General features: G+C 45.7%; 1 protein-coding gene across 1 annotated transcript; it reads left to right on the top strand.

Moving 5' to 3' along the window:
- The first annotated feature begins 131 nt into the window (after positions 1-131).
- Positions 132-27,464, top strand: notch3 (notch receptor 3). The gene is made up of 33 exons (XM_086184075.1): positions 132-507; positions 1,488-1,560; positions 11,127-11,269; positions 11,362-11,697; positions 12,278-12,400; positions 12,490-12,723; positions 13,167-13,322; positions 13,422-13,607; positions 14,650-14,763; positions 15,828-15,941; positions 16,940-17,173; positions 17,299-17,409; positions 17,499-17,691; positions 17,852-17,997; positions 18,190-18,423; positions 18,516-18,668; positions 18,760-18,988; positions 19,093-19,294; positions 19,385-19,541; positions 19,621-19,805; positions 19,917-20,049; positions 20,157-20,414; positions 20,513-20,622; positions 20,714-21,243; positions 21,366-21,692; positions 21,782-21,921; positions 22,009-22,234; positions 22,338-22,428; positions 22,554-22,722; positions 22,812-23,116; positions 23,226-23,373; positions 23,486-23,583; positions 23,677-27,464. The coding sequence occupies exons 1-33, from the start codon at positions 447-449 to the stop codon at positions 25,171-25,173; spliced, it is 7,416 nt and encodes a 2,471-aa protein (XP_086040201.1). The 5' UTR covers positions 132-446; the 3' UTR covers positions 25,174-27,464.
- Positions 27,465-27,799: the final 335 nt, after the last annotated feature.

Raw genomic sequence — 27,799 nt, 5'->3', positions numbered from 1 at the left:
TCAGTGATCCAGAACTGTTTGATTCCTCTGATTTCCTCCAGTCTCTCAGTTTCAGTGAGTAAAATATATTAAAGTAGTTCTGTGTGTGTGTGTGTGTGTGTGTGTGTGTGTGTGTGTGTGCGTGTGTGTGACTATCTTTTGTAGTGGCGAGAGAGAGAGAGAGAGAGAGAGGGAGAGAGGCGGAGTAACAGCAGAAGCTGGGGAACACTGGGAAGGAAAAGTTTTTCAAAAGTTTTCGGAGGTTAAGCGAGAGGAATCACAGCAGCCGTGGCCGAGCTGCGGAGGATAATACTGGGACTTAACGCGACGATTTTTCCCCCCCTCTCCCGGCTGACTTTATGAAAAACCCCATATCGATTTTGGAGGCTTTATTTTTATGTGAACTTATTAAAGGATGTATTTCTATTAAACGCACACCTTGAAGTGCTGGAAACTTTTCCACCGAAATGGAAGGGAATATTCTTTGGATTATTTTCTCATTTTTATTGTGTTTCCATATTTGTGAAGGTAGGTTATATTGTGTTATTAACTTTTTTTTCTCTTTTCTTTTCTTTTTTTGTCTTTGCATTGGTCAAACATCCCAACTGGACACGTCTGGACAGTCGTCCCATCTTCTAGTAGAAACGACTGTGTTCAGCCTGCGACCACTGGAGTGTTAAACTAAACCAAATCTTTAATTTCCTTCTTATCTTGGCTCTAATATTTGACGTTACAAGTCATCAGATGAGCTGCATGTGGATTGATGGAACCGCAAACGCTACTGGAGACGTTTACACACCAGTCACGTCAAATTATTGCTCGTAATTGCTGATGCAGATAAATCTCCTGATGGTGCTCTATGAGTGGAAATTGATCACTTGATGGATTCGCTGGGATTTTTGTGCCGTAGATGTTTTATGTCTTTGGGGAAATGGACCGTGAGCGCTGCCCTGAAATGTTGAAGTATTTATGAAGTAGTTTTGCTCTGAAGGGGCACGGGTTTGGGCCACAGTGCTGAACAGAAAGTATAAAAAGTTACTATTGCGTGTTTGAGGCAGAGGAAAGTTTTGTTTCATCTGAAGTGGGGGGCTTTTAACCCCCTCCCCTCTTGAACAAAGACCCTTTAAACAGCTCAGTACTTTCCCTCTTCCTATGGAAGCTGTCAGAGATGCTAAAAGTTTTAAACTCCCAAGCTGTTAAACTCTAAAAGTGTGTATCAGCGTTCATGTCAACACACAAGCACTACTAATCTGCACTTGGCTAAGTAAGCAACAAACAAAGGAGTGTTTCTGCAAGATGCTACAGGTGGCAAAGGCCTTCTCACATCACCTCAGCCAGGGAACGATTGCTACGATTCAAGTGGGACATGATTTAAAGATTTGCAGTGAGTGATTGCTTCAGGGATTGCAGGTTCCCTCGCAAGGACGACATGAAGTCACTGGTGTGATTTTTTTTTTTCTTCTGCCCACTCCCTTTTCTTTTCTAACTGTTTTCTCACGTCTCCACAGGTTTCCGTTGCACGGATAAATACAGACCTTGTGAAAATGGAGGGACATGCTTAGATTCAGCCTCTCGATGCATGTAAGTGGAACAGATAACAAGATATACCGAGTGTCCTTCACCGTCCAGACATCTGCTCCTGTTGCAGCTCCTCATTAAGTCAAGCCTTTCCCACCTTAAACTCTATCTAATTAAATCAACTTACACTGGCTATTTTGTGTGTGTGTGTGTGTGTGTGTGCGTGTGCGTGTGCGTGTGTTTGTTTGATTTTGTATTTTGTATTTTTTTTTGGTTCAAGGGATCAGAGGAAAAAGTTGATTCTGAAACTAATGAATGTGTCTTTTTTTTTCAACATCCTGTTGCTTTTAGATGTACTATGTTCACATAAAAGCAGTGTGAGATGTTACAAATTGATTAGACAGGTGAGCATCAACACGCCTCGGCACGTCTGGCTCATCCCTACACCTGCTGGAGGATTACATCAGACATAAATCACAGTAACAGGCTGCATGATTCGTTTCAGCCTCATTCGTTTTCATTTCATCTTTCTTCCCGTTCATTTCCAGCTTTAACATTTTTATGGTGACACATCCTTATTTCCCACCTGCTCTGGGCATTTTTTGAGCTCTCACAGCTTTTGACAGTGATAAGGCTTTTGTTTTTCAAATTGATGAAAGGGAGTAAGGGGGGGGGGGGTGAGGGGGTCGAGTGGGAACCCAAAACAATAGTCTGTCTAAATAGTCCACAGTGTCTCGCCCAGGGGTCATTTGTTCTTTTTGAAGAAAAAAAAAAAACCTTTAGCTTAGGGAGCATGCCTGAGTCTTTCATGCAGGGGATACAGTCGCCAACTCAACATATTGGTTCTCTCCTCACTGGAGTTGGATGGCTCTCACTCCCTCTACAGGAGTCAAACTGAGCCAAGAATGCACTTTTCACTAGGAAGTTCATTTTCAAAGCTATATCTTGAACACCTAAAAGTCATTATTCGGTGTGACATACTGCCGGTACTTGGAACCAGACTGGCTAATGTGTAATCTGGCTGCATGTGGTCGTAACTGCCACCCACATTTTATAAATCATTTGCTGTAGATGAGGATGGGTGTCATTAAGTTAGTAAATGTGTAAGTCTGTGCCGCCAGATCCTTTTTCCAGCACATCTGACTCTTCTGAGTGTGTAGTAACGACCAGTGAAAGTTGATACAGGATGTTGAGTCATGTGTGTATACTAATGTCTGGATTTGATACAATCACATTACAGGGAACATGCTTTAGAGGCAATTCAGTCCTCCTTTGTGCCCATCTCGTCCTTTGTGCTGACTACATGCCTGTGTATATGTGAGGAGCTGGACATGCTGGTTCAGTACCAAGAAAAAAAGTTCCAAAGGGAAAGATCCTCTTGTGGGAGGGTACATTAGATGTCATTCTGTGGTGTGGAAAGAGTCCCATAGCAGGTCAAAGCAGTGGACCGCAGCGTAGCCACATGAGAGTGGTCAAACCAGTCTTGACAGAGGTGAGTGGTGGAGCCACCCCATCCTTTCCCCTGGGAGTTCACAAAAAAAACAGGAGATCCTAAACAGTAGAAAAGATCCTTTCTTCCCGCAGATACCTGACTGTAACCTGGCACCAGCAGAACAGAGCGCCCAGAGGGAGAGGAGAAAGGCCGCAGCAAACCAAAGCCAATAGAGTAGAAAAACAAAATGTATTTGAGAGGAATTTGGAGAACTAGTAGTTAGAACCTTGCTCAAAACTCGCATTGTTCTATGTAGAGAATGTTGATCTGTTCCCACTCTAAAGTTGTCCAACACTCAGATTTTTTTGTCTTGCGGCGAGTAGCTTCTCATATGACAGTAACGCTGCCTGTGTAGCATTGTTACTGTCCCAGATAGAAAAATATCCTCTGTCTTATTGGCAAATACAGCGATTTCTGCCAGAATATAACTTTGAATTTGCAGGAAATCTCATAGTTCTCCCTTGTCTATGCCGGGGTGTCAGTTTCCTCTTCAGGTGATTTAGCTGGCCGGAGTTGCAGATAAGCAACGCAAAAGTAATCTTTGATAGGCTGTTGACTTCTTCATGGCCTGTTTCATTGAACCAGTATGCTCGGTTTAGACCTTTAGTCCGAATTGTTTGGCCATCCAACGTGGTTCTGTGACCCTCATCCCAAGAGCGAGCTGCGATTTCTAGCCGTAAAAACCTGAAAGGCCTTCCTCCATGGCTGTCGAGGTGAGGTTCATATTCGCTATGCTCACAATGAATTAAGACTTTTACTGCAAAGTTAAAGTTTGACATCAGATTTTTAGCAGTAATGTACGTAGAAGTGTGTGGATTATTTACCTTGAACCAGTATTCTTGAGAATTCAACCTGATGTTGAGCTCAAAATTAATTTCATATGTTGGGTTGATGGGATTTTTATCAAACCCAAAAATTAAAGCTCCATGAAGCCAAAAAAAGAGTGTGCTTGAGATATTTTTCTGCATGCCCAACACACTCAAACACCTGGCACATCAGTGCAGAAGCATGTTTCACCCTTTACTTGTTACTGTGAGGATAAACCTCTCACAAGCAAGTCGGAAGTGCAGCTTTTTAATATGGCGAAGATTCAAAATACAGAACCAACGCAGGGTTTATTCTGTGACCCTTCTGTGGCCCAGGGATTTGAACTTGACAGTGGGTGGCATCATAGAGACCGTGGGCCTCTAGGTGAGCAGTCAGGAAGTCCAGTTGAAGAGCCTTTGGTCCTTCAGCTCTGCCTGGAAGCTGAATGTGCCTCCTAGAGAGGGCCTGGGCGGCACGACCAGAGGAGAGATAATTAGGCAGATTGAGAGGGTGTCATTCAGAGAGGATCCAGCTGGAGGAATTGGACTGGGGGGTAGGGGATGAGAGGAGTGAGGCCGGGCGGGAGGGAGGGAGGGTGTGTGTGTGTGTGTGTGTGTGTGTGTGTGTGTGTGTGTGTGTGTGTGTGTGTGTGTGTGCGCGCATTGGGAGGGGGGGCTGTGCAGAGGACAGCTGGTGGATGTTGTGATGGTAATCCAGTGAAGTCAGATCTTGACAAAGGGGAAGCGTAGGGCCAGGTGCTGCCATTGAGCAGCATGCCGCCCCCATACTGTGAGAGACAAGCTCGTGGAGGAATGAAGTCGGTAGCTCTCAGCCCCTCTAACACATGTTGCTTCTCTCACGGAGCGATGGCGACCTGGTCGGCTCTCTCTCTGCATGTCGTCAAAGCTGCGGCGGCTCATCCTCTGCCTCTGTCTCTAAACACAGTGGCAGATCACAGATTATGACCAACTCTTTCCTCTGAGATCCTCTAAACTGAGTGGAAATAAATGTTGGGCTTCTCCACTGTGTGAGGCCTGTGAATGGAAACAGTGGTCCTCTGTATGTTATTAATGCTCTGCCCCTGGCCTCAGTAGCGGAGTTTGCATATGAATTGTAAGTGTTGTGTTATGACCCTGTTGCAACTCCCAGCCCCTGAGGACATGATGTAAGAGGGCATCTTTTAACATCCATACAACATAGGGTGTTAAGTAGAAATGTTGTATCGCCATATACTAATTGACTTTTGGAAAGTAGGAACTGTAAATGTGTCCAAGGGGGAAAGAAAACATTCATTTTTTTTATTCAAGTATTTTCTTAAGGCCTCTCCAAGAGGATATGTGGCAATTCACAGTGAATTTTCTCTTAGATCAAAGACAGATGAAAAGTGCATTTTCACAATTAACTGCAACTCTGAATTAAATACACATGGCAAGTCACATATTTACTGACAGGCTGTACTTTTTTTGCTTTGTTCAGTGTGCCTCGGGGCTAGTGTTTTCTTTGGCATCTTTACGGTGGATTAGAAAGGAATGCTTGGTAAGATTCCTCGTGTCCCTGTGGTGCTTTCAAGTTATTGTCCATACCTCCCATCCATTCGCCCTGCTAGCCTCCTCAGGAATTCCCTGAACAATGCAGTCTCATTGGATATTCGACGTTTGGTATGTTTGACTTACAATTAGTTACGTTGCAGTTTTGTGGGGCAATATATCACTCAGGCTGTCTAGAAGGGCAGCTGGAGCCATCTTGTCCTGATGCTTTGCAGGGCAGTAATAGTTCGAGATGACTTTATAAGAGGATAGCAGTCATAGGATATGACCAAGAGGTTACACCGTCAAAAGGGAGGATGGTTTGGGTTTGTTGTCCCTTCCTCTCTCTGGATCATGACTGCAGACTGGGAGAAATGGTTCCCAGGGCCTGTCACAGGAAGTAGTGTCTCCTGACCTCCTGGCCGCACACATCCCGTCTCATCCGAGTAGCTAAAGTGGCATTCTTGATGCACCACGCTACTCCACTTTTACATCTCTTTACTTCGTTTTACTTCATTATGTTAATGGCAGTCTTGCTGTGGGTCTCATATCTTAAACCACATGCCTCTGTAAGGATAAGCCTGCCTCTGAAGTCTCATCCTCTCCTTCTTATCTGAGCTGAAGCTCTTGAGAGACATCCAGGCTGGCTTAATTGAAATAACTGAGGTCTGTCAGCAAAATGTCCCCAGTCTCTTCCTCTCTTTTTGAAAAGGAAGGGATGGGTGGCTCATTAAATGATTGAGGAAAAACATTCACATCTCCACCAAGAATACTTTCCACAGAGGCAGTGATTTAAACCAAGCTGCGTTGACCTTTTTTTCTTTTATTTGTTAGAGGTTAAGATTTGCCATATTGTAATTTTTCTATAAGAATAGAAATGATCTTTACTGCAACTTTCTTAAAACATCTCAGGTACTTCTTTGTGTGACAGCAGTTAAGATACTAAACATTCTCTGGATGTTCTTTCTAGCCTTGTCACAGAGGCACTTTGCCTTGGACAAGACCTTTTTCTCTGACAACTATAAACATACGCGAGCTGCAGAATCAGTGCGAGATTTTCTGTTAACATTAAACTGGACTGTGGTTTATCAGATTTTGAGCTGTTTGATGCTCATTTACTGTGTTTTCGATGTTTGCTGTGAAACAAAAAGCAGAGGAGCCTATTAGAAGTTTAATATCAGAGTGTGTTTTAAGGCAGGACGTTGTACAAAGCACTGTCGTTGATCTTTCATGCTAAGTTGGGATCCTTTTGAGTTTTAATTTTAAAGTTTTACAGAAATCTGGTTCAGTTTAGGTGACTGGGTGGGGGTTTTTGTGGTTTTGTCCAATGCAAAATGCTTTGAAAGACCTCGACCCTGGGATTCTTGTTATGTGGTTATGGGCAAATGTGCTGCTATTTGAAAAATGTCAGGCAGGCTCTTCTTCCAAAAATCTATTGAGGGAGATTTGTTCAGATACAGCACTAACTAGACATGTAAAACTGTCCTTTTTCATAGCCGTATTGCTGGACACAGGCAAGAGGAGTGCTTGTTTTTTTGTGGTTTAATAGATCTGCACAGTCCTTACTGCCAAGGAAATTCCATTTACATTCTGCAGGGATATAATACATGTAGAGGGTAACCAGGGTGCCTGACAGCTGCTCTAGCTTTCTAGACACATTCATTAATGTTTTAACTTTCTACATCGTCACGTTTGAAACCTTCTGGCAGTAAAGCACAATTAAGTTTGCACTTTAAACTGTCAAACATGCATAGTTTTAGCCAGGACTGCATTCAATTACTCAAGTCAATATTGTGCCGTGCGCTATGGCTACCTGCATATGTTAGGGATCAGTCCTCTGAAGTGGTCCAACTGTCCTCACGAAACCTCCCAACACCCCCTTTTCCCACTCTGGCTCACTCTCACCATGGGTTACTGTTGCCAGGCTACAGCACAGGCCTGTTGGTCCGTGGAAGCCCGGGCCTGAAAGACTAGCTGTTTGGGTCACTGCCCCCCCACCACCACCACCACCGCCGCCACTGCCCCCCCCCACCCCCCACCACCACCACCACCACCACCACCGCCACCACCCCCCAAACACGTTCATACAAAGGACTTCTGACTGCTTTAGCTCTTTTATTTGGGCCACAAAACACTCCCCAACCCCCAATCTGGCTCTTTGCTGAGAAAAGGGAGAGCCAAGCTGAGGAGAGCCGGGCAGAAGAGGCTGTTAGAAGGAGGGGGATGTGGATGGTTGGCAGTGTGGTGTCAGTATGGACTCTCATAAAGGAGTAAAGCTGGTTCATGCTTACTTGTGGAAGGAGGGGATGAGGGACAGAGGGCCGTGTTGAAAGAAAGAAAGAAACACTGTTAGAACTTTTTCCCCAAAGATTTAAATATTTCTCTCTAGAAACCTCGAGGTCAAACAAAGCCTTCATAAAATGTTATTCTTAGCATTCAATGTAGAACTTTAAACTTTCCCTTAATTTAAAAAATGGTACTTCCATTGTTGTTGCTCTTCCTCTAAATTAGGAAATGCCCCCTGAGTTCGAAAAGACTCTTTTATACTTGGTGCTTTGTGGTGCATGACTGTGAGTATGAACCGTGTCAGAGATTACAGACTCTTTGTTCACAGGTGAGCCACCCTCTGACCTCTGGCAGAGTATCTGCAATTGTATAGGAGGAATGAGCTCAGGTTACCCTGCTGCAGTGACCCAGAGAGCAGGAAAACTGGCTTTGGGTTACGCATGTATAGGTGACAGAACACACTCACATAAATCAAGGATTGTTCGCGCTTGATTCAGAGCAACTGAGACATCATGTCGTATTTCAATATTCATTCTATTCTAAATTAACATCTGCTTTTTTCCTTCCTCTGCAATTTCCTCCGTGGATCCTCTTTTATGGGTTCATGCTTCTACCCTTTCTCACAGGCTGAGGCTGGTTGTAAGTTTCTTCTCTTTGTGTTTGGGCGTGTGGTGATTGCTGCATGTGTTTGCTATGTTGCAGTGATGCCTTTGCAGAACAGTCTTGAAAGTGTGTTAAGAGGTAATGCATGTGTTTTTGAAGGATGACTACATCGCCTGTGTGGTTTGAAGCAGCGTGTGTGTGAGTGTGTGTGCGTGCGTGTGTGTGTGTGTGTGTTGGATACTGCGCCAGTCCCATGAGCAAAACATCATAGTTATTTTGGCTTAAAGTCTGGAGTGAAATGCCAGACACCCAGAGGTGCACTGACAGATGTGGACAGATGCGTGGTGCCGGGGCTGCAGCTGGCAAAAGCCTTCATATGTGTTGACACAGAGAGATTACCCACTTTGGCCGTCCCTCCACTGCACTCAAAGACCTCCTCCTCATCTGCTGTTCCTTTCCTTAGAGGTCAGAAGTCGACACTCGCTAAATGTGACTCGGGGCCCATTGCACAACAGCAGCTTGCACCTGCCCTTCACATCCGCCTCAAATAAGGCTGGGCTGTGGCAAAGCCGCCGATCCTAGCCTTGTGTTCCCAGAGCCAGTGGAATCCACAAGGTTGTAAAGAGTCTGATAAGGAGACTCTCAGGTGTACCGGGACAAAGTTGAGCGTCTCTCACAGTCTCTGCACTGATAGCGCTTTGGCTTGTGTGCGATGGGAGTAGCATGTTGGCAATGAGTCAGGTCTAGACAAAAGAATGTGTGTTTTGGCTGGTTAGCTCAATGCTCATTTGCAAGCAAGGCCAAAAATGTATCAGGGACTACTATCACGAGTTAAACACAAACATGCACACAAGTAAACATCTGTGTGGTTTATTTCAATAGCTGAACACACCTTTATTTCTAAGTGTTATAATCTCAGCAGTGCCACAGTGCTTCCCAGTACGAGCTGTAAGTTGTTGATTCATAGAGTGTCACAATGATGTTGGGCCTTTCAGAAGTGTTGCTTTTCAGCAGTCAGAACTAACTAACACAGCAGAGAAGCTCCAGGAGAATTCAACTATACGCCTGTGATTTATTCCTCAGCTTCCTCCTCACTCCTTCCTGAGCTCTCTTTGTGCTACATTTGGATTTCATTTTAAGTGAACCCCTAGATTCCAGACATAGTTAATTTGCCTCTAAATAAACCCAGCCAAGCCATGACAAATAGCCATGGGTACCATGGGTGGGTGGGTGATTGGTTGAGTGTCAGGCTTGCTTGTTCGTCTGCGAGGTTGCTAGGGCAACGGGGGATCGTGCATTGCGAGTGAGTGTTGTGTTTTCAGAACAGTGGACAAGGGATTACAGGAAATATGACATGGCATTCCCTCTGGACCAGACCACTCCCTCCTCCTCCTCCTCGTTGTCCCCTGCACCAGTTCCACCTTCCAGAGACATTATCTCCTGCAGAGTAACCCCACCCCGCTCCCTGCAGCCTGAGTGACATTATCATTACAATCAGACGGGGACCTCTGACATCTGACCTCTTAGTGCGTAAGAGGAGGGGGTTGCTAGAGGGAAAGCCAAGCTGGCATTCAGGGGGGCTTTCAGAGATGGAAGCTGTAACAACTGAGCTAACATTCAAAACGGGTGCCCCAGTGCTGCCTTACTTTAGCTTCCAGACTCTGTCACAGTGCTGTAGTGAAGGCCCTCCATGTTATAACAGTTACAGTTAGATACTTGATTAATTTTTATATGCTAACAATTTCTTTGGAGCCTTTTCTCTCTCTTGACATCCTTTTGTATGCGCGCATTTTTTGTGGATACGCCATTGTGCTGAGGCCTGTGGCGTCTCCATTACACTATTGTCTGTGTAAAGCTTGAACATGTTAAACAAAACTGAGCAATCTTCAGTTTTTCTGAAACAGAGCAAAACAATCAAGAAGCAGGCCTACTGGCTTGCTCCCAATCAGGGGCATGAACCACAAAAATACTTTGTTTTTTAGAGGAGGAGGAGGAGGAGGTCACATCAAAAAAACAAACTCACAGCAGTGTAATGGTGATGCTTGTGTAAAAGAGAACAGAGGGAAACCCATTGTTGATTATACCCAGGGGTTTCTCTTCAGTGAAAAAGAAGACAGAGCCTAAAGGCGGGCCAAAACCCAACCATCACTGCCTTGTCATCAGCATCAAACAGACTGTTTGAAGAGGGGGTTTGTACCCAGCCAGAGGCTCCTCTGTGGGTGTAGAGTTACTAGCTCACACTAGCCTCCATAGTGAGCCTAAACCTTGTCTGAACTGTCCTCAGACCTCTGGAGAGCTTTAGGAAAGCCTGTTTACATGTTTACAGGTGAAGCTTAATGTTTCATCATAGAACACAGTCACCGGGAGGAGGCTGTGTTGGGTCTTTCAAACACCGCAGCTACTAAAGTGTACTGAGCCCTCGTCCCTCTTTTACTCAGGTCTGTATGTGTTTGTGTGAAATTGTAATGTTTCCAGACTGCTGTTTCTGGGTGTGTTCTTTGTTCATGAGAAGTGAAAAGAGAGCAGTGCGGAAAAACTGAAACAGTGCAGGAATGTTAGCTGACATGGACAAACTGAGTCTGCTGGAAAGGACACAAAAGTGGCGGATCCTGTCTTTCAGGAGATGGCCACCTTCCATATTCATATTCACAATATTCTAAGGTTTTGGGGCTTTCGGAGGAAGAAATGTTTACACAAATCAAATTTAAGTCCTAACATCTTACTCATGCCCCAGTATGAGTCAGACAGCAGGCTTTGCTTAAGGGGCTGGATCCAGTAATAATGAACATGGTGGGAATTGATCAGCACTGGAGTTGGTCACAGCTCTGTCTCAAATACTTTGTTCATCAGCTTGTGACCTGTTATGACTTGCAGGTCAGACATACTAATGCTTGTGTTTGAATTGCTTTCACCAGATGTCGTCCTGGATTCATTGGCCCTCTCTGTCAGCACCAAGATCCCTGTCATCGATCACCGTGTCTGAACGGAGCAGCCTGCAAGAGCCAGGTGTTCAGTGGTATCCCACAGTACACCTGTGTGTGCCAGAGAGGCTTCAGAGGTACATCTTTGAGTGACTATGAAGTATCAGTTTTAACAGAGAGTTAGAAAGTTCTTAAGTTTTACTGAATGCAATTCATCTTTAATCTCCAGGCCAAGACTGCTCCCTCATTGATGCCTGTGCCACAAGTCCCTGTGCCAACGGTGCCCGTTGTGCCAATTGGAATAACCACTACAACTGCTCCTGCCCACCTGGCTTCCAGGGAAAGAACTGCCGCAATGACATTGATGAGTGCCGCAAGCCTGGCGTGTGCCTCAATGGTGGTCTCTGCATTAACACCCATGGGTCTTTCCACTGCCAGTGCCAGCCTGGATACAGCGGGCGCACGTGTGAAGTGTCCACGCTGCCCTGTGCCCCATCCCAGTGCCTTAATGGAGGCACTTGTCGTCAGACAAGTGACCACTCCTATGAGTGTGCCTGCCTCCCAGGTAGAATACTTCTCGCTTCTCCCACTCTTTTCCCACTTCCACATGCAGGGATACAGATTTTCCCAGGCCTGTGACGTAGCTGTTAGAGCTTTTTCTGAGATTTACTCCTTTGTCACAGGTCAACTTCTTGTCTGCTATTAATAGCTTCCGATGGGAAATTAGATGGTGGGAGAGTTGAAGAGGCAGCCCGCCTGTGCTCTACTCCACTCTATTCTGTTCACAACAGAAGGAATTTACTTTATGGACCTTCTGGTTTCCCACTAGGGAACTGACAGGAAATGTCTCTTGCCAGAGCGGAAGTCATTGAAACTGAGAGATTATAAAATAAGCAAACACTGCTGGGAGGGCAAACCTCTAAAGCAGGCAGGAGTGATGGCTGTTGCTGGCGTCGTGTGGGAACCATCATGAGAATATGTAAACAATTAGACGCCTTCTGAACTTTTTTACTGCCTCACACCTCCTGTAGTGTGGGAATTAGGCCTTAAGGTTTTGAGTAGAATCCTCACTGTATGGAACTGGACTAAACACTGCGTGCGCGTTAGTGTGTCTGTGCACCATAACTCATTTCCATCTTTCTCAGGGTTTGAAGGGCACAACTGTGAGAGTAATGTGGATGACTGTCCAGGCCACAAGTGTATGAATGGTGGGATATGTGTGGATGGAGTTAACACCTACAACTGCCAGTGCCCACCAGAATGGACAGGTATAACACAATGCTATATTTGAAATAAACTTGAATTATGTGTATCTTGGAGATTATGTGTGAGCTAATATGTCACCTAACCACTCCAGGGCAATACTGTGCTGAGGATGTCAACGAGTGTCTCATGCAACCAAACGCCTGCCACAACGGAGGAACTTGTTTCAACACCATCGGGGGTCATACCTGTGTCTGTGTTAATGGTTGGACGGGAGACGACTGCAGTGAGAACATTGATGACTGTGCCATCGCTGTTTGCTTCAACGGTGCCACCTGCCATGACCGCGTAGCGTCCTTTTTCTGCGAGTGCCCCGTTGGAAAGACGGGTAAGTGGGCTTGTCAAACTGTGCCCCTCCTGAGTTGATTTCCACTGCAGCCATGGTGCGTTTTCTAACCACAGGAACCCCTTATAGACCTCTTCTAAGGACATGTCTGTACATATGGTGGATGCCTCCTACAAAAACGGCAAGGTGGAGCTCCGCGATATTTGCTCTCAACTAGGCTCGCACTGGGAATTTCAAAATCTTGTGACAATTTCAACTGTGACATAACTTATGATTGTCCCAAAGAACCAGATATCATGTAAATATTTTGGAATTTGCATAGATTTACAGCTAAAGTTAAAGTCAGACTCAAAGATGGAAAGGGCACATTGGGGCTCCTTCTGTAAATGTTCGCACCACCTGGCAAGTTCCCCTTGTTGAAGAAAAGGCCTGAAATCATGGCTGCTGAATTTTTGATAACTGGTATGTGTTCTGTCTCTCCTTAGGTTTGCTTTGCCACCTTGAGGATGCATGTGTAAGTAACCCCTGCAACGAGGGAGCAGTGTGTGATACAAACCCACTTAACGGCCGCGCCATTTGCACCTGCCCTGCTGGATTTGTAGGCGGGGCTTGTAACCAGGACATGGATGAATGCTCCATCGGTATGTTTTTCTTAAACCTGCATCGTGGTGTGGCTTTATGTTTGTATCTTCTCTTTTTTCAGTGTGTTTCTTGTAATTATTCCATCATTCTACCAACAGGTGCAAACCCATGTGAGCATTTTGGGAAATGTATGAACACTGAGGGTTCCTTCCAGTGTCAGTGCGGTCGAGGGTATGCAGGGCCACGTTGTGAGATTGATATCAATGAATGCCTGTCCATGCCCTGCCAGAATGATGCCACTTGCTTGGACCGAATCGGGGAGTTCACCTGCATCTGCATGCCAGGTATGTACACCTTTTGAGTTGGATCGTAGCACAATTAACAAAGCAATAAAATACAAAGCCCAGTCTGAGAGGGACAGGCCAAAAAAATAGCATTAGTGTTGGTGTGGAGCAACTGAGTATTCAAACTTGACCTTCTAAAGAAGCATTATCTATGGTGCTGCCACTGGTAGAGTAGACTGTTATGTAATATATTCCCATTGATGCTGGGGCAATGGTGGTACTTGCCTGTGCTCGGTGCACTGTACAGCCAGACAGGGTATTAGTTTGGACAAAGTGATGGTTTGGACACTCAGTGACAAAAACACTGTGAAACTCTCACGCACAGTCCTACATGCATCCTGGGGTTTTGGGAGCTATACAAATTAGAGCTGGGAGTCGGGTCTATAGGACTGGATGTGAGAGAGGGCGAGCAGTTAGGGGGAGCAGTGTGCTGTGAATAGTAATGAGATGTAGAGTGGTGGGAATGGAGCAGAACAATAGGGCCCCTCTGTGCTCCACTTTGCACCCTCATACACACAGAGAGGGAAAGAGGCCTTTTCCCAGAGCCTCTCCCCCTCACCCTTCATTTCCAGAGACAGGCCCTTCCTCTTCACCCTCCTCATCATCAACCAGCCTGGCAAAGCTCACGTGGAGCTGCTGATTATTTCTAATTCCACGCTAGCCTCTCCCCAGGGGCAGCGCTCTGCTCCACACTCGGTTTCACCTCAATGGAGGAGCCCTTCATAGTTTGGTAACACAGAATGTATAACATGCATCTGGAGAATGGGACACTGACCCAGGGAGTGGTAATGCTCCATGGACAGTAGGGTGTGAGGATTTCTGGTCAGTAGAGTGGGAACACTGCAGATTTTTTTTTTCATCTCACGGTGGTTTCGCAGGGACCAGAGTTCGAAATTCTGAGGCCTCCCATGAGAGAAAAGATTCCCACTGAAGCTTTCCTCGTTGTGAAGACTACACACAAATACATGCACATTCTGCTGGCTTGAACCCAAACATTAACATAGTGAATCTGCTGTCTCAATTGCAAACTTGTGTTCTCTAGGCTACATGGGGACATACTGTGAGATTGACGTTGATGACTGTGAGAGCAACCCATGTGTGAATGATGGCATCTGCCGGGACATGGTGAATGGCTTCACATGCACCTGCCAGCCAGGTAAGACTGTTCTTGCTGACCCGTCTTTGTGTGTCCTATGTTCAGTTCTATTGTTGTTAACAAACTCTCAAACAGCAGCAGTCAGAACAGATGGTTTAAATGTCCCCTGAATTACTGAAGGGAGAGCCAGCCTCGCTACACAGTGTTTGCAGCCACCACTCATATAAAAAGACAGGCCCAAAAGGCTTGCCTATCCTCTTGCCCAAACAAAGACACTATTGTGACCCCCGCTCCCCTCCTCAGTGGAATGTGGAAGGGACAGCAGTCTCCCTCATCCTGCCCTGGTTGAGGGGGGAACAGCAGTCCTGCTAATGAGATTCTTTTCCTGGTCCGCAATTTACATCTGGGACAGACGTCCCCCCTTCACCCCCCATCTAGCTATTGAGCCAGTGGAGCTGATGCAGGAAAGGGAGGGGGGGTGCCCAAAAAGAGAAAACAATCCCACTGTCTCTTCTACCCCCCCCCCCCTCCATCATCCCAAGCAGCAACACACAGCCCATCCTCACATTGTTAATCAACTGAACAGTGTACAACCAGTGCATCAGTTCTCCAGTCTGGGCACTTTGCCCAGTGCTTCAAGCCTGTACACTTTCCCAAACTTTTCTATCTCCAAAAAACATCATTATTGTTAGAGTTGTGTCTCCACACTTTGAAATCTAGAATGCCACAGAGTTTTGACATTCAAGTGTCATGCGGGGCGCTTAAATTCACCATAGCCTGAAGCAAGCAGAAACCGAATTCATTTCATTTTGCTCCCCAGATATTCAGTCCCACCTGAAATATATTAATTTATTTTTGCAACCACTTTGCAAGACTCTTCTCAAAAACATTATCAAGGTCACGGGACTTCCATTGCATTTTCGATTGCACCATCAGAACAAGTGCACAGATGACATCTCCTTAACCAGTCGAGATGTTCTCAATCCCAATCTTAACCAGACATCTCTAACCTTGCTAGAGACCTTTGCCCCGCTAAGAAGAGACAAAACGCCCTCTGACCTGAGCATAGCCCCTTCCACTAGACCTTCCTTCTGACCCATCACCTCTGTGTTTGAATGTCCCAGGGTTTACTGGCACCATGTGTCAGATCGACATAGATGAGTGTGCCAGCACACCATGCCAGAATGGAGCCAAATGCTACGATCGACCCAATGGGTTTGAGTGCCGCTGTGCTGAAGGTAAGGATTTCTAAGTGATCATAAAAGATGTCAGTTGTTAGGAATTACATCATCCAAGACATCTGACCAGATGCAAAAGAGCAGATGAGCCTTAACCACTTGTTGGGGTGTGTTTGGTCTCTGTGTTTTGGGGGGTCAACTTTTCTCTGGCTGTCTGCTGGCCAGGCAGACTGCCTTGAGGCCCCTAATCCCCCTTTTTCCCTCATTGGCTCTCAGGATCATGGGGTCACTGAGGACTAGCAGTTGCCAAGAAAAGAACCTTGGTCATCACCCCGACATCTGTTCATCTGTTCGTCTGTTCAACCCCCCACTCACCACCTTATGCTGTGTCTTAACTTTCATTCCTTCACATTCAGTCTCCTGCATGATAATAAATGAACCCAAATACAGAACGCGGCAGTATCGTGTCTGACAAAGGTTTCATGTGTGAATGCACTGTGTATTGATATTTAACAAGTTTATTTGGACCTTTGGCTATGAAGGAGCCCGCTTCATTGTTTCAGTTGCCAGCTGCTTGGTATTCCCTGTGTTTGTGGGCCCCTTCTGCTGAGTGAAGTGGCTCTGTTTGACGTGGTGCAGCCTATTGTTCCCTCCACCACTGAGAACAAAAGCTGGCCTGGGAGGCCTGTGCAGGGCTGTCCTTTACTGCTTTGCCCAACTCAGCACTGCACTGTACACATACCTCACAAACCACCTTGCACTTGCCTGTCACACAGTTTGTCAGCAGGGAAACCAAAGTGATCAGAACCCCAAGACTGTTGAAGATATTCATTCAGGAAACAGACATAAAGTTGTATATTATTACAAATATAAAGTGAGAAAAATAGCCAATCAAGTAAAAACTGAAAATGAACGTGAATTTTTTTAAAAAAAGCTTGGAAGAGAGGTTTTTACACATGAAAAAAGGCTCAGGAGCATCGTGGATTACAAAAGATTGAAGCTCTGCTGTGTAAAATGACCATTAAGATACCAAATCGGTCTCTGTTTGTGCTCTGCAGGATATGAAGGGACGCTCTGTGAGAGTAATATCAACAACTGTCAGCCTGACCCATGCCACCATGGGACTTGCATCGATGGTATCGCCAGCTACACCTGTAATTGCGATGCTGGCTACACTGGCTACCGCTGTGAGAACCAGCTTAATGAGTGCCACAGCAACCCTTGTCAGAATGGAGGCAAGTGTATGGACCAGGTCAATAAGTACATCTGCCAGTGCCTACATGGAACCTCAGGTAAAAGATATATAGCTATAATTTACATATCCTCTTTTGCTACATTTCTAAAACTCCCTTAAAATTTGCTTAACAATTTATGGAAAAAATGTTAATGCATTTTTTTTTTTTTTTTGCCAACACAGGCGATAATTGTGAGATAAACTTCGATGATTGCGCCAGTAACCCTTGTGACTATGGCATCTGCAAAGATGGCATCAACCGCTATGACTGTGTTTGCAAACCTGGCTTCACTGGTAAGCCCTCTGAAAAATGAATGCACACGCTTAAAAGGAAAATCTGAAGAACAACTGACTTTGACTATGGCTACTGTCTCTCCTGCCAGGTCCCAAGTGTAATGTGCCGATAGATGAGTGCGCATCAAGCCCCTGCAGGAATGGAGGGACATGTGTGGATGAAGAGAATGGATTTCACTGCCAGTGTCCTGAGGGATTCAAGCCTCCTTACTGTTACTCCCAGGTGGACGAGTGCGGCAGCAGCCCTTGTGTGCATGGCTCATGCAGGGATGACATCAATGGGTATGACCTGTTACAGCCCTTGTCATATTGTCAAGTGACTCACATAGTCATTGCAGTATCAAGGGAAAACTTGTGTGTTTGTTACTAATCCAACATGTTTCAGCTGGTAGATTATTATTGTTCATCAACTGGATTATTGAGTACATGCATGTTGTTTTAGTTATCGCTGTGACTGTGAGCCAGGATGGGTGGGAAAGAATTGTGACCTAGACAGGAATGACTGTCTGCCGAGTCCCTGCCAGAATGCCGGCACATGTATCGACCAGCTCAATGGCTTCATCTGCAAGTGCCGTCAGGGCTTCAGAGGTGAGATTGTGACGCAGTACACATCAGCACGTACATTCAAAGCCTTGAAAACATCTTTTTGTCTTCAAGAGTCCTACATCGCCGAGACTTTTTTCTTTCTCCTCATTTACGCATATCTATCGCCGCCCTAGTGGTGCATGAAAATGCGCAGGCATTTATAATGTTTTAATGTCTCCTCTATCCCTTGAACAGGTAATCTCTGCCAGGTGAACATCAATGAGTGTGCATCCAGTCCCTGTCTGAACAAGGGCACTTGTGTGGACGGTGTGGCAAGTTTCACTTGTCTGTGTGAGCTTCCGTACAGTGGACCTACTTGTGCTGAAGTCCTCACCCCATGCTCCCCTAACCCCTGTGCAAATCAGGCTCTCTGTACACACACACCAGACTACATGGGCTACCAATGTAACTGCCAGCCAGGATGGCAAGGTAAGCAAACTGACATCTCAGAAAATCTCTCCGAACGTACTGTATACACATATGACCGTGTTTTATACCTCATCTTCTTTTGCATTGTTCAGGTCAGTTGTGTAACAGAGATGTGAATGAATGCATCTCTAACCCCTGCAAGAACCGCGGGACCTGCACTAACACACTCGGAGGCTTCATGTGTTCTTGTAGAGCTGGATACACTGGGATGGCCTGTGAAACAGACATCAATGATTGTGCTCCCAGTGAGTGGCTTCATAAACGTCAATCACATTACCAGGTCCATATAAATTTAACTTATATAACTAAAGTCTGTCTTGCTTTTTTCTGCATTAGATCCTTGCCTAAGTGGAGGGTCTTGTACAGATGGTGTGAACTCCTTCCACTGTAGCTGCCTGCCAGGCTTCACTGGGCCCCGCTGTGCTTTAGAAATCAATGAATGCCAGAGTTTGCCCTGCAAAAATGGAGGAACATGCACAGACTATGTTAACTCCTACACCTGCACCTGTAGGCCTGGCTTTACTGGCATTCACTGTGAAACCAACATCCCTGATTGCACTGAAAGGTTTGTTATACTACTTTATCAACTCATAGTCTACCCACCTTCTCATACGTCAGCTATAGCAACTGCAAATATGAATATGATTAAAATTGTACACATGTTTGCAGCTCTTGCTTCAATGGAGGGACGTGCACAGACAAAATCAATGGCTATTCCTGTACCTGCCGCTCAGGCTTTACTGGCTCTCACTGTCAATACGAGGTCAATGAGTGTGATTCCCAGCCCTGTCTCAATGGAGGCATATGTCAAGATGCCCTGGAGTCTTTCCGTTGCTCCTGCCCTAAGGGCTACACCAGCACCCGCTGCCAGGTACAAATACTCAAAACACAGAAACTCAGATACACATTTATGCCCTCAGAGGAGTAAATGCTGACAGTTTTTTCCTCCTGCTGCCTCTAGACACCAGTCGACTGGTGCAGACGCTCCTCTCCGTGCAAAAATGGAGGACGTTGTCGTCAAAAGGATGCTTCCTTCATCTGTGAGTGCGGCAATGGCTGGTCTGGACGTTACTGTGACATCCCGAGGGTCTCATGTGAGACAGCTGCTCGCCAAAGAGGTATTTTACTGTTCTTAGCATGATGACCTTTCAATCTCTCTTATCTAAGTAATTGAAGTTAAATCTGATTTCTCAACAGGGCTCCAGAAAGATGAGCTGTGCCACCATGGTGGTCACTGTGTCAACACTGGGAATACTCACTATTGTAAATGTCCACCTGAATATACTGGTAGTTATTGTGAAAGCCAAGTGGACCACTGTGAAGACAAGCCATGTCGCAATGGCGCCACCTGCAGGGGATATGTGGGAGGGTACCAGTGTGATGTGAGTACATAGCTTCATTGTTCTTAACAGATTAAAAGCAAAGTATTTGTTTGCACTGTGATTTATCACAAATACTGAGATAATCTGATTGTCCTCTGCGTGTTATGATAGTGTATGCCAGGATTCACTGGTCAGAACTGCGAGATAGAGATCAACGAGTGCCAGTCTCATCCTTGCCAGAATGGAGGCACTTGTATTGATCTTGTGGGACATTACATCTGTTCCTGCCCACCTGGCACACTGGGTATGCAAGCACATATTCAACAGAAAGCTTTTTATTACTCTAGAAGTTTCACTAAAACCTGTAAAATGAATATATCAGTTAACATGCCCTAATAATCTCTCTTAAAGGTGTTCTCTGTGAGATTAATGAAGATGACTGTGCTCCACCCCTGAGGCTGCGCAGCGCTCCTCCCAAGTGTCTAAATAACGGCACTTGTGTGGACAGAGTGGGTGGCTACCGCTGCAACTGTCCCCCTGGATTCACTGGTGAAAGATGTGAAGGAGACATAAATGAATGTCTGTCAAACCCCTGCAGTCCCTCCAACAGTCTTGACTGCATTCAGCTGCCCAATGACTACCAATGTGTCTGCAAGCCGGGCTTCACAGGTTAGGCCGGCTCCCCCGTGTCATTCACAGTACACTCTCTCTCTCTCTGTGTGCTCTTTAAATTGTAGCACTTCGTGAACATGTTGGGTTTTTTTTAGGCCGGAGGTGTCAGAGTAGGTTCAGCGCATGCGAGTCTCAGCCTTGCCAGAATGGAGGAGCCTGCTCTGTTGCCAGCTCTGCACTTGGATATACCTGCACATGTCAACTTGTAAGTGCACTTTAAGGGTTTTAATTTCATTTTTCTTGGGTACATTAAAGAGGATCTCGTCTTGTGCTCATGTTTATTATGTCGTCCTCAGGGTTACACCGGGATCAATTGTGAGAGAAGCATGTCCTGTCGTGAGCTGTCTTGCTACAATGGAGGTAGCTGTGCACTCACCACACGGGGGGCACGTTGCACATGCCTGCCGGGTTATGGTGGACCCCAGTGTCAGCATCGCAGTAATGAAGGCTGCTCCTCCCAGCCCTGCCGCAATGGCGGGTTGTGCACAGAAGAGACCAGCTTCCCTTTCTTCCACTGCCAATGTAGTAGTGGCTGGACCGGTAAACGCTGCGAGCAAAGCAGCAGAACCCCCGAGCCCCCAACACCCACATGCCCTCTAGCGGACTGTCACGCCAAAGCCAATGACAGTGTTTGCGACAAGGAATGCAGCACGCTGCCTTGCCGCTGGGATGGCGGTGACTGCTCCCTGGCGGTGAACCCCTGGGCTCGTTGTGCAGATCCTCGCTGCTGGCGTGTTTTCAACAACAGTCAGTGTGATGAGTCCTGCAACAATGCTGAGTGTTTGTATGACAACTTTGACTGCAGAATCAAGGAAAAAGTTTGCAAGTGAGTTTTCTTTAATTGTAAACCTAATTGTTAAATCTTGTAGTTACATTAAGTCGGTACTTAATTGTAACTTTAAGTTCTGGGTAAATGTGAGCTTATTCTTCTGTCTGTGTCTTCTTTAGTCCAATATACGAAGCCTACTGCATCGACCACTATGCTGATGGACTGTGTGACCAAGGCTGCAACACTGAGGAGTGTGGCTGGGATGGCTTGGATTGCGCACCAAAGGTTCCTCAAAACCTTGCTGATGGTGTCTTGGTAGTGGTTGTCTTACTGCCCCCAGAGGAGCTTCTTCGTACCAGCACAGCTTTTCTCTTGAAGTTAAGTGCAATCCTGCACACTACACTGCGCTTCCGTTTGGATAACAACGGCGAAGCAATGATACACCCTTACACCCGCCGAGAAGCACGCCTCAAGCGGGAGCTGCAGCCTCAGCACGAAGTCATTGGGTCAGTCATACGATAAACCTAAAAGCTAAAATCTCTCATTTAATTTGTCACTCACACCATAAACACATGCCTCTCTTATATTCCAACAGCTCCAAAGTGTACTTGGAAATAGACAACCGCCTGTGCACTGAGGATTGCTTCCCCACAGCTGAAAGTGCTGCTGAATACCTGGGAGCCCTGTCAGCTGTTGAAATGCTCCGCTTCCCATACCCCCTGAAAGAAGTCCATGGTAAGTGGGGGTACTTAAAGATCACAAAAGACTGGCTAGACTACTGAGGCAAATCTGTCTAATTACTTTTTTCGCTTCTTACCACAGGTGAAAGGATACCTGCTGATGAAGTTATACCTCAGTGGGCTAAGCTAATGCTGGTGGGAATAGCTTCTCTCTTCATTCTGGTCATCCTTGTGATAGGCATGTTGATTGCTCGTAGAAAGAGGGAGCACAGCACCCTGTGGTTCCCCGAGGGCTTCTTCCTCAAGAAGGAACCCAGCAGCAACAAGAACCGCAGGGAACCAGTGGGCCAGGATGCTCTAGGAATGAAGTAGGTCACCTTAGTGCAGACATAAACACCAAAGTTTCGGCGACTGAATGTAGCTCGAAACTTAGTTTGAGGCCTCATGCTGACATTATTTATCTTTTCATAGACACATGCAAAAAAATGTGGAAGAATCTCTCCTTGGAGATCACAGCGATCAGTGGATGGACTCAGACTGCCCAGAGGCAAAAAGGCTAAAGGTCAGTTGCGGCAAATAGTTTTCCCTATCAATTGCTCAAGAGTGTGCATGTGTAACGCACAACAGCATTTTAGCCTGCATTTTAAGTCAATAATGAAACTGTTTTTCCTCATTCTGTGAATTTAGGTTGAGGAACCGAGCATGCTCTCCGACAGTGAAGATGCAGTGGACAGCAGGCAGTGGACACAGCATCACCTAGCAGCAGCAGACATCCGCGTGCCTCCCACCATGGCCCTCACCCCACCTCAGGGAGAGTTTGAAAGTGACTGCATGGATGTCAATGTCCGAGGCCCAGGTTGGTAGTGACATCAAACTTATTTGTACTTTTTTTTGAGCACTTGGATAGTCATAAACTGACCCATGCCTCTTTCCAAATCTGAGCAGATGGTTTTACACCACTGATGCTGGCATCATTCTGTGGAGGTGGCCTAGAGCCTGAGGTTACAGAGGAGGAGGAGAACGAGGAGTGCTCCGCCAACATCATCTCCGACCTCATCTACCAGGGTGCATCCCTTGCTGCCCAAACAGATCGCACTGGCGAGACAGCACTTCACCTTGCAGCCCGCTATGCCCGTGCTGATGCTGCTAAGAGACTTCTGGATGCTGGTGCTGATGCCAATGCCCAGGACAACACAGGACGCACGCCGCTACATGCTGCAGTGGCTGCAGATGCGCAGGGTGTCTTCCAGGTAAACATCAGCATGTGTTGTTTGTTGGCCTCATCAGTAGGAATGTCTGTACCCCTGTTCTTAAAGTGCATAATCACAACATTAACCTCACCGTTTTCCTTTCTACTAGATTCTGATCCGAAACCGGGCTACAGATCTTGACTCCAGAATGTACGATGGCTCTACTGCACTCATCCTGGCTGCTCGGCTGGCCGTCGAGGGAATGGTAGAGGAACTCATCACTTGTCACGCTGATGTCAATGCAGTTGATGAACTTGGTAAGAGGTGGAAATTTACCAAGCTGTGTGTCCTCCTGCAGCAGTTCTTATTTTGTTCCATCATCGAGTGAAACTGCAGATTTGTAATTTTGGTGTTTGTCTTCTCCTTCAGGTAAATCTGCTCTGCACTGGGCTGCTGCCGTTAACAATGTGGACGCCACTGTTGCCCTGCTGAAGAATGGCGCAAATAAAGATATGCAAGATCTCAAGGTATGGCGTTCATTTCGAACTACATTCTGCATCAGTGTGGCTTATAGAGTACATTGGTTGTCTAACATGGTGTTTGTCTTGTTTCATTTTCAGGAGGAGACCCCGTTGTTTCTTGCAGCTCGTGAGGGCAGCTGTGAAGCTGTGAAAGTGCTGCTGGCTCACTTTGCAAACAGAGAGATTACAGACCATATGGACAGGTTGCCGAGAGACATTGCTCAGGAGCGTATGCACCACGACATCGTGCAACTTCTTGATGAGTACAACACCGTCAGGAGTCCGCAGGGCCATGGAGGTGCTGGACTCCACCTCACCGGGGGACACACCCTGTCTCCTCTCATGTGCCCTCCCAGCGCCTTTCTGCCTAGTCTGAAGAACACCCCACAGGGCAAGAAGAACCGTCGGCCTGGGGCCAAGGGTACCAGCCTGGGAAGTCAACATGCTACCAGTCTGAAGGAGTCCGTCAAGGCCCGTAATAAGAAGCTGACCTTGGACATGCAGAGTGCCTTACTGGAGAGCTCAGTTACTCTGTCCCCAGTTGACTCACTGGACTCACCTCATGGTGGAGCTAGTAATGCTGGCTATATCACCAACCCAACTTCTCCTGTGGCCATGCAGTCACCAGGGCTCTTCCATTCCTCCATGTCTGTCCCAAACACCCCGATGGTACATAATAGCATGTTGGAGGGAGGTGGTCCCTTTGCTGTGTCTCTAGCTCAGCTAACCGACCTAGGAACTGGTGGAATGTCCTTGCAGGGGCGTGTCTCCATGGCCTCTGATGTCAACCATGGTTATGTCCTGAGTTCAGGCCAAATGGGGCTCAACATGGGCATAGTCAATCCTGTCAGTGTGCCCTTCGACTGGCACAGCCGGATGCCCCCCTCCTCCCAGTGTGGTCAGCAAGTGGTGAATCTGGTGCAGAGTAGTAGCCAGGCAGGCATGCACCCTCAGAGCCCAGCCATGCAGCAGAGCATGCTGATGCACCAACAGCAAATCTACCGTAATCCCATGCTGCAACCCACACCTGTTACCTCCACACCCACCATCAGCCCGGTCAAATTGCCCTCCATTGCTGAGCAGCAGCAGCAACATCAACAGCAGCAGCAGCTTATCAACCACACCATCGCAAGCCAGCAGAGCATGGCACGCATGGGCACCTCAAGCCCGCCAACAACCCAGACCTCACAGCCCCCACCATCCTTCTTCCAGCAGCAGCAGATGCCTCCTCAACCTTCTCAGTCGCAGCCTCCTGCTCAGCCCACGCAGGCAGCCACGCCAGCAGCTCAGCCCGCTCAGGCGCTCCCCTCGCAGCCTAGTGGCAGCACTGCAGGAACGGAGGATTACCCCACCCCTCCTTCCCAGCACAGCTACTCATCTGCTCTAGATGCCACACCCAAGCATTACCTCCATTTGCCCAGTGAGCACCCCTACCTGACCCCTTCCCCAGAGTCACCTGAACCATGGTCCAGCCCCTCTCCTCACTGTGTCTCTGATTGGTCAGATTCCACACCCAGCCCTGCAGTTGCTGGCTCTGCCCAAACCCAAATTACTCAACTCCCAGAGGCCAATGGCAAGATGCAGGTGTTTGCATGAATATTCCATGGCCCCTGTTTGAAAAGGGACCTGGGGTAAAAGAATTGGTGGACTGGCTCTTGGGCCCGTCTGTTTATAAGTGTCAGCCTTTTTCCAAGATTTTCATTGGATTTGGATTGACTTTGTTTATCACGAGGACCGTCTGCTAATAATTTTTGCAGAGAAAAAAAAAGTAAAGGGAAATGTGTGTTGTCTGAAAAAACAACAGACAATTTATTGAAGTAATTCTGTCACAGATGGACTTTTTTATTATTAAAAAAAAGTATATGAAGAAAACCAAGTCTTTCATTTCAAAGACTTAAGGATCGTCTCCTGAAAACTAACATTTTAAAAGTAGATAAAAGAAAAAAGTTAAATGTTGAAGGGAATTCATTTATTTTTATTTATTGTTTTTATTTCACTGAATTGCTTTTTTTTTTTTTAGGTGTGTTCCGTTCTAGTTCTCACAAATTGTGCCACCCCCTTCAATTTTATATGGACCACCACCTATATTTCTATTTTGTGATGGTAAAGTAATATAATTTATCATTCAGACCATTTTCAGAGCCAGTAAAAGCAAAAGAAAAAGAATTTTCACCACTCTTGAGTGATATTTATTCAGGCCAAGATGTCAGAACTGGTTCTAGCAAATATCTATTACGAGTTGCTCAACAGTAGCGACATGTTCTGATTTCATCAAATTGTGGTAACTGATCTCTTTCCATATGAGTATTATGAATAAGAATGTAGATGAGTGTCTCTGAAGCACTTCAAGTGACTAGCCCCACCGGGCAAGTGTGGGTCAAATTGAACTACGATGAATATTTATAAAATATGTGTGGCATTTAATTCACGGTCGTGTCTTCATGACCTTTCAGAATAAAAGCGCAGAGTAAAGTTTTAGGTGTTATCCTTCCATTTCAATTGTTGCTTTTCATGTACTCTGTCTTCAGTGTTTGTTTTCATTCATTTTAAGGAACAGTATAATTTTGTCTATACGATCAGCTTGTCACTGCCCTTTTTTGTTTTTGTTAATGTTTTTTTTGTTTTGTTTCATTGTTGCATTGTAGGTTTTATACTGTATATGTTCGGCAACCTTGCATACTTTTTTCAGCATCACTTTGGATGTACTAAGCTATGCTTATCAGCTGCTATTTTATATCATTCCTCCTTGCAAACATTTCACCACTTTGCCTGTCGTTGTTTGAGCCTGGATGTTTCTCAGCAGCATCCCTCACTAAATGGAACGATGACAGGTAGAAGTTATGTTTGTGAGCCCGTGTTATGTCCTTGATGGGACTAAATGGAAACATTCCTGGACCATCTGTGGCCGTTGAGGTTGACACTCTCACCTGGTGGTGACTGCAGGGGTCAGGGTGAGGGTGTGGCTGCTGGACTGTGACTGCTTTTGCCCTGTCACTCCTTAGGGAGGGGTTTTATGGCATGCAGGGGGACAGATCCCCTGCATCTACAGTAGCTTCCAGTCCAGGGGCCGTCGAGTGATGATTGTGAAAGAGACCGAAGGGAAGAACACTACTGTGTAGTGCTGCGCCTTTTTAACCTTTTACAAAATTCGAAGATGACGCTTCCAGCCAGCTCCTCCAGTAATATTTGACAAACCTTCACTTCCACAGGACCTGAGACTGTAGGATAATCCTCTCCATAATGTACTACGGACATTTGAGCATAAAGTCAATTGTAGTACAGAGTAGAATTCTGAGAAAGTAACCACTGCATTTTCATTTGAAGACATTATGAACAGAAATGAGTGGTCCGCCACTCGTAGATACTACTACTACTAGTCTTTCATTTATTGTTTTACCCTGATCACTATAGAATCAGCTCTTTTTTGTCAGACCTGGGAAACATGTTCTAAATCCAGTTCAGATTATATTCACAAGGAAAACTGTTTTTTTTGTTTTGTTTGGGTTTTTTTTTTTTTTTTTATAAATATATATATGTAACTTGTCTTTCAGTTCCCATACCAGGTCGCACTAAGTGTTTTGTACATTTCAACTTCTCATCCTGTGTGTGTAAATATGTTTGTTCTGGTTAGATCTTTGCTTGAAAAGTCTTATGTTTCTAAAATGAGTGTTACGTACTAAAAAGGACAAAAATAAAACGTACTTCATTTAGCATTATTTGAAGCTGAGTTTTACTGATATTTTATTGGTTATTAGAATGGCATAGACATTTTCTATCATTATTAATTTCTATACTTGTTTAAAAGTAGTTCAAAATCAATGTATATAAATGCTTTCCACAGTTCTTTCTACGGTCAAATGTTGTAAAATAAGTTACTTATAATAAAAAATGGGGAACAACATTTCTGTGTCACATTCAGTGGTTGTTTTTTTGTTTGTTTTTTTAATCCTACAGGATTTTTTTTTTTTTTGTCCATATTCTGCAAAATTCAACAGCTTCCATGTCAAGCAACACAGGGTCTCCAGATCATTTGCAGCACTTAATACCTGAGTGGAAATGAATAACACACCTCTCCTTATTTTATTGGATGACCTCATTTGTCTTTTACAGATATTTTTTTTTACTGCAAAATCAGATTCAACGTGTACTGCAAAATTCCTTTTTTCAATCGTCTCTTCATGTAGTGGCTCCAAATTAGCTTTAGCTGTCTGCGCAAGAAGGA

The sequence above is a fragment of the Aulostomus chinensis genome, chromosome 18 (assembly GCF_037954235.1).
Source record: "Aulostomus chinensis isolate RoL2024-O1b breed Wild chromosome 18, RoL_Achi_v1.0, whole genome shotgun sequence".
Taxonomy (NCBI): Eukaryota; Metazoa; Chordata; class Actinopteri; order Syngnathiformes; family Aulostomidae; genus Aulostomus; species Aulostomus chinensis.
This window is presented reverse-complemented; position numbering and strand designations above follow the sequence as displayed.